The sequence below is a fragment of the Hypomesus nipponensis genome, chromosome 14, assembly GCF_054491055.1.
Source record: "Hypomesus nipponensis isolate SF chromosome 14, ASM5449105v1, whole genome shotgun sequence".
Classification (NCBI taxonomy): Eukaryota; Metazoa; Chordata; class Actinopteri; order Osmeriformes; family Osmeridae; genus Hypomesus; species Hypomesus nipponensis.
The window spans coordinates 15,810,498-15,824,117 of record NC_140374.1 but is presented as its reverse complement, the minus strand read 5'-3'; the positions used below and the strand labels follow the sequence as shown (position 1 = coordinate 15,824,117).

At 47.5% G+C, this 13,620-nt stretch overlaps 2 protein-coding genes across 3 annotated transcripts in view; both read left to right on the top strand.

Moving 5' to 3' along the window:
• The first annotated feature begins 15 nt into the window (after positions 1 to 15).
• lrrc56 (leucine rich repeat containing 56) lies at positions 16 to 9,377 on the top strand. Its single transcript, XM_084672389.1, has 13 exons — positions 16 to 125; positions 371 to 539; positions 1,386 to 1,473; positions 2,184 to 2,244; positions 3,711 to 3,807; positions 4,010 to 4,207; positions 5,955 to 6,135; positions 6,261 to 6,500; positions 6,883 to 6,954; positions 7,479 to 7,617; positions 7,932 to 8,128; positions 8,238 to 8,568; positions 8,761 to 9,377. The coding sequence occupies exons 2-13, from the start codon at positions 384 to 386 to the stop codon at positions 8,936 to 8,938; spliced, it is 1,938 nt and encodes a 645-aa protein (XP_084528515.1). The 5' UTR covers positions 16 to 125; positions 371 to 383; the 3' UTR covers positions 8,939 to 9,377.
• Positions 9,378 to 11,632: 2,255 nt separating this feature from the next.
• The window catches only part of rassf7a (Ras association domain family member 7a), a 29,360-nt gene continuing 27,372 nt past the window's right edge, over positions 11,633 to 13,620 (top strand). The window contains exons 1-2 of one of the 2 annotated variants that reach the window (XM_084672386.1): positions 11,633 to 11,713; positions 12,128 to 12,187. The gene's annotated coding sequence lies outside the window, so the exon portion shown is untranslated. Of the gene's footprint in view, positions 11,714 to 12,002; positions 12,188 to 13,620 lie in introns of those variants that run through there. The other variant, XM_084672383.1, reaches the window with a different exon arrangement.

The following is a 13,620-nucleotide window of genomic DNA, read 5'->3' as shown; positions in this document are numbered from 1 at the left end:
CACTTCTGCCGACATCATCGTATCCAGGAAGTTAAATGCCGTTGCCAACAAAACATGTCTGTGCCCTGAAGTGCATTTCTGTCTGGAAAATGTGCTCCCTAATCTAAGAAATTGTCGAATGAAAGGTAAGCCGTAAGTTATTATGTCGCAGTCAGTAGTGAGTGGCATAGTTTTGATTATAATAAAACAAATAATGAAAGTGGTCATAATTAAGCTCTTATGCACAACCTGTCAGGTGGCCTTGCTGACTGACAAGCTAGCTCAACATAGAATGTTTTCACAATGTATTTCATTTAAGCAAAAATTCACGTTTGAAGCAAGCCTAATGTTTGCTTTTTTCCAATAACTAATTAGGCCAACTTTCTCTCAGATTCCAGTGAGAGATGAGCTGCATCCAAGACTCTATGGTCCTAGTACAACCTGGCACAGCCCGGGTTCTGGTCACAGAAATGAGCGGGTCAGGCCAATTGAACCCAACCCCTGCTGTCTTTGAGGACTCTGACATGCTGGTGGAACTCTATCTCTCCCCAACAAAGCTGGTTAGATCCCAAGTGGTCAATTGTTTTTGAAGTTATTCCACTTGTACTAGGATATTTCTTCAGTTGATGTGTGTTTTCCTATGAGATCTTGGTCATCCTACGTGAGGACTGTGATGTACTGTAACAGCCTGTACAGACTGTTACTGGAAGAGAGTGCTTGAGGCAGCAGACACAAGTCCACGTGTGAACACTGCCTCCTGGGTGACACTGTATTCTACAGCCATTATCACGTTCCATGACCTTGATTTACTGAGTGGACATATGGAGGGATATCTATAAACCTGTCAGCGGGGCAAGGGGTTGAGGAATGGCAAGCTCCACACAGCCATTAGCATGACATAAAAGAGAGAAGATCAGACATCCATAGCCCTTATGTATCATTCATACACATCCAGTTGGTCAGAAGCCAGTGCCGTTTGATTGTTTTTTGTTGCAAGTAGCAACAAAGCAACTTGAGACTGAAGCATAACCCATATCTGTCCAATTCAAGCAGTTGAATTTTCTGTATTCCCTTTTCAAGAAGTTACCTGGAAGTTACTGCCTATTGGTCTTGTAATTTAATTAAATGAGTCTTGAAATGTGGTTGACCAGTATAAATCACTGTGTAGTTGCTTGGTGAGAATACTAGTAGCCTTTTTAGTTGAATAGATCTGTGCAAAGGGGAATTCAGTCTACTGAGAGACTGAACACTACACCTGGTTAACCAGGAACTATTGTCAGACAGCACACTAGTCTTAGTTGCAGCCCGAAGCAGACATTCAAATTAGCAGTAGGCTAACTCAAATGACCTGTACTGTAGTGAAATAAGACAGAATAAGCCTCTGAACTGACAGATCTTCCCCTCAGAAATTGTTGAGCGGCACCGAAGACATCTCCCAGGTCAGCTCCCTGGAGATCTGTGTGGATACTCGGGAAAACACTCTGGGTAACTTTGGTAAGAGTCTGCAGTGTAGCATTTACAGTGTTTCCACAGAAACATACCATATCATCGTGGTTGTAATTATACTGTGTAATCTGATGTCATGCCTGCATTAAGCAAAAGCTTTTATCCAAAGCGACATACAGGGGAGATTTGAACCTGGGTCCCCTGATCTGCAGTGAAATGTACTGTTGAGCTATACCCAATCTCTTTAATGTCTCACTGTAAATGTACTCTCTCCAGTCATAGAGGTGATTTTTTGTATACGATATCAAAATGTACAACGATCACAGCCCTCCTATTGTTAAATACTTGTTTTGAGTGTAATGACGCAACAAGATATAGGTGGCCACAGTTTCAATGCACAAAGACTTTGGTGAATGACAGATAACGGTCAAACAGAAAGGGGGTCTGTGACTCACACAAAGTTGGCAGGTTGGATTCTCCCTCCAGCCTGTACCACAACACCAGTTCTGATTGAGCAGATAAGGACAGGAAAACCACACCTACTCGTACATATTTTCAATCAGACAACATTCTTGCGCAAGAACATGACGGAAGAAGCCAGGTCAGGAGTGAATCCCTTTGACTGGATAGCAGGACACGCTCAGATTGAAAGATCTGATGAAGTTCTGGAGCTGGAAGAGAGCCAGCGGGTATTAAACCAAGTCACCCTAATCAGCCAGTAACGTCACTGTCTCTATCTTCCCGTCCTCATCCGACAGGTGCATACTTGCCCAGGCTGCTACAGTTGAAAATGAACAACAGTATGATAACGTCAGTCAGGTAAGTGGAAAGTCCCACTCTGGTCTTCCTATTTTTCAGATGTCTCCCTTTCTTAATCTGTTAAACAACTCATTTGAAAGATCACCATACTGTGAGGAAAACACAGTGTGTGTGTATTTGAGGGAGGAGGGGGGGGGGATCCAGAAACAGTTCAACCACAAGCCTGACCAGACACCAAGGATTATATACACACCCCTCCTCATCTCATACACCCACATAAGGAAACAGCCAGGTAGACATGTTAGTGTTGAAGGATGTCTAAACTGGACCTAGATGGTGCTCCACTTTTGTTTGTGTGTATTTGGGTATGTGTGTGTGTTATTTTTTGAAAATGGCACTGTAATTGGAACCAGATGCCCTCAAGGCCCCTGTCACACTCCACATTGTGAGTCGTCATGTAGCAGGGGCCTGGGATGTATGTCAGGGCTGGGCTGGAAAGAGGCTAGGTCCCTGGTGGTCACAGGGGTCTCGGCTGTCCTGTAATCCTGCGGGTAGGGTTGGAAACGGGGCTGTTGGCCTGCAGGTGCAAGGCTCTGGATCCACCTGGGCCAGCAGGGACCTGTGACATCCGAGCCGAGGGGAGCAGCTTGTCCAGAGCATCTGTGGGGAGGATGAAACAGGCAGTAAATCAGACAGACAGGTTCTCTGACCAAACTGATTTGGAAGACTCACAGTGTCTCTGTCAAGTCTCATATTTTGTGCTGATTGCTGTTACAGCTGTGTCAGTACGTACAGCAATTTAGCTGTATATCCCAGGTACAAATCTAGCTAAATTATTAGCTATATATAGCTAATCATTTGGTCAGCTTGTCTGCTGCCTTTGAGTCATCTTCCTGTTATAATGACAGCAAAAACAAAAATATAGCAGCATTTTGGCACATTGAGTATGGGCACAGAACAATAAAAAAAGAAGAAGGGCAGGACGTTTTGGACTTTGCACGCACAAAGACTCCCTCACAGATGGTTTGCCGCTGAAACAATATGCAGCTTCTTCTGTGGAGTTATACGAGCCGGCAGGGGCTTTTGAGAGCAGCACAGGTGGAAGAGTGCAGCGGAGGGGAAGAGAGGAGCTCTATGTATGCCTGGAGGGAGCCAGGGATCAGAGAGGAGCAGAATGGGAGACATAGAACTGCCTGACCCGCCCTGAGAGCACCAGCCAAGGCCTGGCCGGACATGCACAGCCCCTGATAGCATTTCCTGTCCTGGGCTGTGGGGGCTGCCTAAGGAAGACTGAGAGTGCTGGGGAGGGCTGGGGTCAGAGAGGAGATAGCTGCAAAAGGAGGGTTGGATAGTTGAGGAGGCCTCGTCAGGGATAGACAGGCCTAGGACCAAGGCAGAGGCCAGTTCTTGAGGGGAGACGAGACCAGAGGTTGAGGAAGGGAAGGGCTCCAGCTGGAGCATTATATTTCGTGATTTGTCTTTGTCACCCTCTCTGACACACCCCGCGTTTGTGTGTGTGTGCTCAGGGACCTGGGCACCACCCTGGCCCACCTGCAGGTGCTGTGGATGTCTCGCTGCTGTCTGGTCGACCTGGATGGTATCCCTTCCTTCACCTCTCTGAAGGTACATAGACAGGGGCAACCACTTACCCCAACATCTAATAGAAGACACTTTATTAGAAACATGTAGACGCCCCAAAGTTTAGAAAAGGACTGTTTCAGTAATCAATACAACTCGAATCATTCATCAATTTCTTATCTCATAGCTCTGCTTTGAATCATGGGTGTGTGTGTGTGTGTGTCTTCTCCCTGTCTCCCTGGTTCAGGAGCTGTATGTGGCTTACAACAGTATATCCGACCTGAGCCAGGTCAGTATGCTGGAGCACCTCCAGCTGTTGGACCTGGAGGGGAACGATGTGGATGACCTAGTGCAAGTTCAGTACCTGGGCCTGTGCAGCGAGCTACGCACCCTCACCCTGGAGGGGAACCCTGTGTGCGTGTGCCCGCACCCCAACGCCAGCCAGGTACGCGACAGGTTGTCATTTACTCTCTCCCTCCCTTCTCCCTAGACCTAAGCCGACTGCACCTCTACAACTAACACACGTCTGATAACGCTGCGTTATTCAAATTCAACTCAAACTGATTGCATAAAATAGGCCTAAGGTAATGTTATCAACAACAATCATCCCAGTAAGCAGTAGTCTGATGCCAGTGATCCGCTGGTAGCCGCTAGCCAATTATGCTATCCATGATCATGCTGTTCAATTGGCTATTTGGGACCAAGATTTTGTGTGTGCATGTGGAAGTGTTTGTGTGAATGTTTTGCCGCTGTGTCATTTGGTGTGTGTGTGTGTGTGTGTGTGGAAGGATTGGAGTCTGTGGGATGAGATTAGCCAGCCTCTCCTGTGTTTGCAGGCCCTAGCCTGCTGTGTTCAGGCTGTGAGCCATGGCTGTCCCCCATGCCTCCCTCATGGGTCCTGCAGATAATAGCCCAAATGCAATTACTCTGTTTGGAGACATGAAAGGGCCCTGTGGTATCCCATGTTTCTGCCAAGGAGGTCTGGATCCGTCAGTACAGGGCACGGGGACACGGCCAAACACCTTACACCCTGTCTTTTGTTCTTTAGCATGTTCGCTCTGTCGCTACCATGCTGCGATGTAGCGCTACAGCTTCAAGCGTGGATGGATGGGTTGGAGTGTGGTGTATATATGCTTCCTGTTTGTTTCCATGTCTGGTGCCTTAGGAAGCTGCAAGTGGCTTCTGGGGCAGAGTGAGTATGGTGGTGTTCGCCAAGCAGCAGGAAGTAGAAAACTGGGGCAAATGAGGGAAAGATGCTCATCAGAATATGCATTCGGCTCTTTCTATGGAAGGTGGTTATTGCTTTCTCCTCTGTCCAAACTAGCATCCCTTTATAAACAGTATTTTTTTGGGTTCCCTCTGTCTTTATCTGTTGTTGTCCTTCGCTATCGCCGTCTCTCTCTTCCCCCTCGCCTTATCGTTTTCTCACTTTCTCACTCACTATCTCCGCCCCTCTCGCTCTCGTTCTCTTTCGGCTCAGGCTTCTTCCCCCCTTTTCTTATCGTTCTTCCTTTCAACCCTCTCTTCCTCTTCCTCCCTCTTCTCAGTCTCTGTGGTTTGGTGAAGGGGGCGAGTACAGCTCTGATTGGATCACTCAGCAGCCCAGTGCTTCTACTGGCTGTTCTCTGTGTACGACTGTTTCTCGCTCTCTCTACTGCTTGTTCTCGCTCTAATGCCATCTCCCTCTTTCTCTCTACTGCTCTCTATTTGTTCCCTATCCCTCTCTCTTCTACTACCCCCCCCTCTCCCTCCCCCCCTTCTGTTGTCTCCCTACTGATAAAAGACCAGAGCCGAGTACAAAGTGCATATAGCCTGCATTAACGCTGACATCTTGGCACACCCAGCCCTTGTTTTTGGCCTCCCTTGGCTTCCTTAGCAGGATAATTGTTAAACTAACTGACTAAGCGATTCTACCGATCTCTCTATGGTTGGTGTAAGGGGACTGTGATAATATAGGTCGACCTTTGACCCATCTCTCTCACTTGTGAAATCCCCCCGCGGGGCCAGATCCCAGGTCACATTGACCGGGTCAGGACATGGCGCAAGTCCAGACACACGCGCCTAGGCTTATGTGTTCCTCTCAAGGCAACACAACCAGGAAGGACGGCCTGTCGCTTGATGATCTGCAATTCCACAGTACTCCGTGCCCTGATCGTCTGTTATGTTTCTCCTACCCTCTTCCCTGCAACTAGACCGGGTACTGCTACCGCTCGGCCGTAAGAGAGCTGGTCCCTCAGCTGCGTTTCCTAGACGATGTGTGGGCGGAGCAGGAGGTGGAGCGCGGCTCCAACAGCAGCTCCATGGAGGAAGACTGGGCTCTGCTCAGACAGTCCATCAAAGAACCCAGCAACATCCCCTCGGAGACCGCAACGGGTGCGTGCGTGTGTGCGTGCACACGTGTGTGGCTGCATCTGTACCACTGTGGGTTTTCCCGAGCTATGCAACTGTGTTCACGTTTCGTTTCAGATCTTAGTGTTGTTCTTCTTCTCTCCTGACAGAGGAGAGGGCAGCCAGTGTGTGGGCCAGACCCAGCTCTGGCCAGCGTCCTGGCTCAAGCCTCTCCGGCTCCCGGCCTGCTAGTCGACCAGGGAGCTCCAGGCCCCACTCCTCAGCCGGGTCCAGACCCCCTTCGGCCGCTGGGGCCAGCCGCACCATCCTCTCCCCTCAGGGCTCCAGACCCGGTTCTGCTGAGTCGGAACCAGCAGCAGTGGACCCAGACGCCAGCATCCTGACACACGGTGAGCAAGGACGGAACTACATATGAGGTACTCGCCGTAAGAAAAAAGAAAAAACACAATTATTGATTGAAATATTGCCCAGATTCAAATATTTGAATGTCCCAGAGTCTGTCCTTGGACCTCATTGGAGCCTGCCCTGGCTCAGCCATCGTGTGTGAAGCCCTCTGTGACATGCTTGCGTGTAAAAAGGGCTATACAAATAAATTTGATCGTCTGCTATATGAAGGGAATTCATCGAGCGAAGCGCACGTTTACTTCACCTATACCTACTCAACAGTGCCACCTAGAGAACACATTGGAACCTGAACCCGAAAAGAAACACTGTGGAGCTACGAGTCCACGAGTGAACTATTTGAATTGACCTGCCGTCATCTGTGTGTAGGTGCGGGCAAGATCCTCTTCTGTGGGAACCCAGTGCAGGCTCTCCGCGCACGGCGCCAGAAGATGAAGGTATGTTCGAGCGTACGAGGAAACCCTCCAAAGCCCCAAGGCACGACGTTGTCGCGTTCACTGGGAAACGTGTCGTCAATGAATCCATGCTTGTTGTGGTCTGCAGCAGTGACCCCCCCCCATGCCCCCCCTCCCCCGCCCAGGGGAAGGCAGTTTGAGTGTGACAGGGCAGACAGATCTGGAGTATTTATGGACTCTGACAGGCCATTATGGCCACCCTAGCGTGGCCTGCTTGTCTCTGTAATGCGATGTCAGAATGAACAGAAGGAGATCATTATGGTGGTGAGGACAGCGGGCGGGCTTAGCGGGCCCCTACTGCTGTGGCAGAGGTGACGTGACAGACGGGCTTGCCCCTTGTCAGACGCTGGCGATCTGTCATCCTGTCAGCTCCGCTCAACGGCTGTGTCTCTCTCCCCTCCTTCTCTCCGTTTCCGTCCTCTATCTCTCTCTCTTATCTCTCTCGCCCCCCCCCCCCCCCTCTCTGCTGACCTCCCCCCGCCCCTCGTTTTCCTCGGGGTGTCGCTTCAGCAGACGGCCCCCCCCGCGTCTGCCCGCTGCGCCCCCCCCTCCATGTTCCCGAGCACACGTATGACCTTGAGGAGACGGACGGGCGCGAGCGCTGTGATGTGTTCTCGGAGCTGCGGGCCTGGAGGGAGCATCATAACAAGTACTGACCCCCTCACCCATCACTGTCCATTCTGGATGAGAGAGAGACACACACACAGAGACAGAGAGACAGAGAGAGAGAGACAGAGAGAGAGACAGAGAGAGAGTGAGAGAGACAGAGGGGGAGAGAGAGGGAGGAAGAGACTGTTGTGGGAGGCAGGTGGCTGAGCGGTTAGGGAATCGGGCTTGTAATCAGAAGGTTGCCGGTTCGATCCCTGGGCACTTGCCCAAGGACGGGCAGGGGGACGGGGAGAATGTCCCTGTACTGGATAAGAGCATCTGCTAAATGACTACATGTGTTCCTGTATATTGCAGACGTCTTTTGGCCATGGAGAAGGAGGGTTTTCCCCAGGCAAACACCTTCCTCAGTGAAGATGACGAGGATGAAGAGGACAGCCTCAGCATTACCCTCGGCCTTGAAGAGGAAGAGGGGAAAGAGATGGAGGGAAACAGAGGAAGACTCGGGGCAAACTCTGCCTCGCCAGACTCCTTATTCCAGTCTCCCTCTCCAGGTGAGTTCCATAACTCGACATATTAAAAGACTGAATCCACTGAGTCACAGTGTAGCACAGTGCCGTTTGAACATCATCTAAATATGTGTTTGATTTTCCCTCTAAATAGACCTGTTACAGGGAGAGGCCATATCTCCTGAGGTGGCCAGACTGACCATGTCCCCGGACTCCACTCCATCACCCTCTCCTCCTCTCAGCTCCACAGCCTCCCCTTCTGGACAAAGGCTGTCGGGGATCCGAGCTCGCAGGCTGAGGCTGAGCCAGGCTGGGGTCAGGCCTGTCGGGGCGGCTGCAGAGGCAGGGCTCGGCAGAGCCGACCTGGGGGAACTCCAGAGGCTCCAGGAGGGGATGAGGCCCAGAGCCCCTCAGCGGCCCCAGACAGCACACCTCCCCCACCGGCCAGCCTCCAGCCCCCTGGGCTCTGGCCTCAGGGAACCATGGTAGGGTCTTGCTCTTGGTGCGCCGATCGACTAACAAATCCCAAATTGTGGGTACAATTCAATCTGCATCATTGTCCTTTAAAGACGACTCAGTGAAATGCATCTTACTGATTTCTCTGTGATTTAGCGTACAGCTCATGTCGGCTGATGAGATGTTGATTGACCTGATTTTGAGCTTCTCCTTCCTTGCAGGAGAGAGGCAGGTGTGCCCACCGGGACGTCTGTCAACGGGCATCGACCAATCATCATGCCCCGCAGGCCTCCGGAGAGGCTGGCCGCGGCGCGTCCTCACACGGCCAGAGCGGCCCTGCAGAAACCTCCGCCGCGCCCCGCTCTCCAGCCCAGCAGAGGGAGCTCTCACCTAGACTGAGCCCACATGCTGAGGTGTGTGGTGGGAAGAGTGGTCAGCAGGGGCACTGACCCTAACCTTACAACAGAGCTGTCACTGTGTTCCCCCAGTGGACCGAAACCCTACTGTCAATATGAGAATCTGTGGAGGGTGTATGCCATATGAGTGACCCATTACCGTCTCGGTGGTTTCATAAACTGTTCACTGGGGTGACTCGCTGTATCTTTCTGCTCTCTCTCACACCTCTACTAGGAACTCGCATACTCTGACACCTCCGGTGAGCGTCATTACACGAGAACAGCTGTGTTTTCCAGGTGTTTATAGCTGAATGTTGAACATTGAGATATTTTTTTATATTGCTTATTTGCTCAGATGCGACTGTGTTTTTGGGATGAAATTGTGACGTTTTTTTTATTCACTCAGATGCTACCTTAAATAAATATAAAATATTGATCTTCTACTTCACTGTATTCTTTACAGGTGTCATTTGAAGAGAAAGATGAAGTGCTTCACCACTAGGCGGTGCCATATTCTTTTCTATGTTTTTAACGCATTAAATCTAGCGGCTAGATGACCATATCCCACAAACACAACATGTTAGTAAGCTAGATTCTAGCGCATTAATGATAAATACACGGTCAGGACAGATACATTTCCCATTAGTTTAAATATATGATGGTGTGGTTTCTGCATGCAGTATTATTGTAGGTTATCTGACTTGGCCCTGGTCAGGTTTCTTAGAAAGCTAGCAAAGAAAGGTGAACCAGATATGGTATGTTCAGTTTCCGAGATAAGCCCCTAAGGGTGCAGCGAGGGAGAAAGAGGAGTGTTTATTTTGACGGGAGCTGTAGAGAGGTGGCATTCAGCTCCATATCTGGGATTCCACGTTGCCTGCAGGTGAACAAACTCTGTGTCGTTGGCATATTTGAACAAGCCCAATCCTGCGTAAGCGGACCGTACAGGAACGAATGTACACTGTTACTGTATCGCTTCCATGAACCTCTCCTTTTTTCCATTTTACAGATTTCCTTTCTGGAAGCTTTTGTTGATGTGGAGAGCTGCTCCAAAGAAACACACACACAACCTGCGTGAACAAGCATGAACTCCATTGCATTCCATGTCTGCCCCTTTCTATTCAACTATCAACCGGGAACATAAAACTACAAATACAGGGTCTTGTGTGTACCCATGATAAGGGAGGTCTGGAATGTTCTTCCACGACACGAGGAGGCTGTTAGTTTGACTTGCCTGAATAACCTTATAAGTGTTATGGCTGTGTAGCCATTTTTCCATCACCCACCTGTACTTGAACCTGCAGTAGATCACATGCTGCTGGGTGATGATGCGTCCACCTGTTGACTGTTTATTGGCGTCAAATAGATAGTAAATTAGAGAGTGAGGTATATATATTGCCTGGGAAACAGTCACATCTGTGAGCTTGTGTTTTATTTGTTCTGGCGAAGTCAGGCTGAGGTAGATTCTCTACACTGGGATTTAGCATAGAGACTTACGCCAAGTAAATCACACACACATTCCTATAACTTGATTGAGTTAGTACCTACAAAAGGACTCAACACACTGTAGTTTGAGTTTTTCTCTTAAAATCAATTTATCATGCCCCAAGATGTATGGAAGTTGAAAGTCACCCATCAGTGTATTTATTATTTATGAGGTACGAAAAAAAGACAAGATAATTGAAACAGGCTTTAATCAAATTAAAAAGCCAGTTAATATTTCCGCCCCTCTTACGCTTATCCTTGTGGCATAATTTCCCAAGAGATGTATAGGAATTTTAGAAAAGGTTAATTTTGTCAACAAGTTTGCTTCATCAAGGATGTTCCACTTGATAGTGGCACAGTACCATTGGTAACAATTCAACAGACAAGTGGAAATTGGAAAATAGATGTCAGCAGGACACCAAAGAAAAGGATCAAGAGTAGGTTATTGAAAGACCAATGAAGAATGCATGACCTGTTCAAACAGTTCTCTGGTACTGAGAGAGAGATAGACAAATGAGAAGGTACGCTCTCGCCAGTTAGGCTACAGCATAGATATATATAAAGGTTGTATGTTTATATATATCTATGGGTTACAGCCCTCAGAAGATGGCAGGAAGAAGTGGACATTTGACAGCCATGAGTCAGACCACATCCTACCATCCCTGACAAGATGATTAATAAGAACACACCAGGCATTGTCACTAAGCTGTGCAATTTACACATCATTTTGAGGGAAGCTGTTCTTACCTGAGTTAAGTGACTGTTTCTAAAAAACATCACATTTTAGCAGGTTGTATGTGGTGGTGGAGATCCAGTCCAAACAGGCCCATCATAAGGCTTGGGCAAGGAAGGAATCCAACAGGGAGGAACATTCCATTCCTTAGAGGGTATTCAACTCTAGAAGTTAATGTTTTGGAGGAGATTTTACAGATAGATGCACAGAATATCACGAGGTGTGTTCCTTCCTTGCAACCCATTCTGCCGGCTCAGAAGGCTTAGAAGCAGATATCATTGTTGAATACTCGGTGATAGATAAAATATGTATATATAGCTATGTATGTAGTGCAAATACGGTATAATTTTTGGGGACAGTGTGCAAAAAGAAAGAGGAATTCAATATATGTTCATGAGTTGTTTTTTTCGAAGTCAGTGTTTACTGTTGCCACGAGCGACGACGCAGCGGAGGCGGTAGATAGGAAAAAGACAAGGGATATTTAAAGGCAAAGTGTTAGCCTAGAGAACTGAACAATCAACTTTTATCTTGAGCAAAATATCGTATCTGAACTATAACTGAAGTGTAAGGTTTATACATCTTTAAAACTGATTTAAGATAACTGTATAGATTTTTTTTTTATAGAGCTAGGCATAATACACTAATTACAGGCAGAAAATCACTTTTTGACAAATTGTCAAAAACGGTCTCGCATCACCATAGTCCTTAACTGTTCTACTGTTTTTAACCAATTGCTATATTGAAGAAAGTCTGTCAACATCAGGACTGCCGTTAGATACATGTCGGCAAAACTCACATGACACTAGCCCTTTAAGATGTCAATCAGTGCTGTGTTGTTGATGCTGAATGGACTGGGACTGGGGGTGATACGACAGTAATGTGCAGTCGGTATCGGGAGTTCACAAGTTGCTAGATGTAAGGACACAGATGCTTTCAGGTATACCAATGTGAGGTCTATTATCCCTCTTTTGAAACCAGAATTCACCATTGTGACTTTCGCTAGCTGGCGCTCAAGTTCTGCACGACCCATACGACTTGGTAAGTCACACATTACACTACAGTACGTAGCACCTTTCTGGCTTTCTTGGTATCAACCGTTTCATCTAACCTAAACCTCGAAAAACTTTCAAGTGTCTAGCTACATCACTAGCATATTTTGATATTGCTTGATTATGGTTGGATTATTTGAATATGAATTATTTAAACCTAGCTTGGCTAGCTACAGTACATCATTAGTCAGAAATCCCCACAACAGGTGGTAATCAAAATTGCGCTGTGGGATACTGATAGTCAAAAGGCGATACGATTATTCGTAGTCTGCCAAAAAAATTTGAACTTCAGTGGGATGTGAATCAAACTGTCTGTTCAGGCCCCTTTCTCTTTCTCACATCCCTCCACCATTACATCTCTCCATAGTGAGTCATCTGTCCAGCTGCTTGTGGGAGAACAAAAATATTTGTTGTGCGCCAGATGGAGATGGCACTTCTCTGTTTGTCTATTTTTTTTCTCTCTCTCTCTCTCTCTCTCTCTCTCTCTCTCTCTCTCTCTCTCTCTCTCTCTCTCTCTCTCTCTCTCTCTTTCTTTTTCTCTCTCTCTCTCTCTCTCTCTCTTTTTTTTTCTGTCTTCCCCTATTTCTTCCTGTTCTCATGCACACACACACACACAACATAATAGTATGTTACTCTGCAATAATTGTGATCACTGACATGACCCCGATGAGACTGCTGTTACTGGTCAGTTTTGATCATGGTCACTAAGGAGCTTCCTTGTAGCACGGTATTAGCGTCTCATTCAGTACGTTTGTTGTGTAAACTCAGTGGCTGGAACTCATGAATAGTCATTGCTTCATTAGGTTTGAATTGCGTCAGTTAGTCCTGTAAATCAATTTCTTCCCCCTTCGGAACCTTGCACATTGTCGTTCTGCTTTGGCATGTTTTTACCCTTCTCCTGGACTATCATGATATCCTTTGATTAAAAGCCCCAATAACGCACATTAGCCTTCTTCTGTTCTGTGTCCTCACATCAGCTGAACTTGGGGTTTATCTATTCGCTAGGCCAATTCTTTGTGTCTCTTTTTGAACAAAATATTGACAGAGTGCGCACTGACACAATACCTCATTGTGTGGTCCTGGTGATCACAGGGTCTGGGTTACTTAGAACGTGGATTTCTCTGTTTGATTAAATGTCTATTGTGTCAGTTGCCAAACATAGTTATACCATGACACAGTTGTACAATGTCACAGTAGTATAGCCTGCTTACTTCTGCATTTAAAAACTGGTGTTCTTATCAAAACTCTTAAATTAAAAGCTGTTACAAGCTAGTTAGTTCCCAGACCCTGAACCTGTCCTCTCCATTACCAGTCAGGATACATTTCAGAAGTGCAGACCGGTCGTTCCTGACTCTTTTCCTGGTTTTGATCAGACTGCACACACCACTTTTACCAAGGAGTGTTTTAATTGACACCTGTGTG

Bases quoted from the DNA above. Each gene is read 5' to 3' on its own strand.
- lrrc56 (XM_084672389.1), top strand. From the start codon at position 384: ATGAGCTGCATCCAAGACTCTATGGTCCTAGTACAACCTGGCACAGCC. The intron at 540-1,385 runs GTTAGATCCCAA...TCTTCCCCTCAG, and splicing joins ATCTCTCCCCAACAAAGCTG to AAATTGTTGAGCGGCACCGA. The intron at 6,501-6,882 runs GTGAGCAAGGAC...ATCTGTGTGTAG, and splicing joins CGCCAGCATCCTGACACACG to GTGCGGGCAAGATCCTCTTC.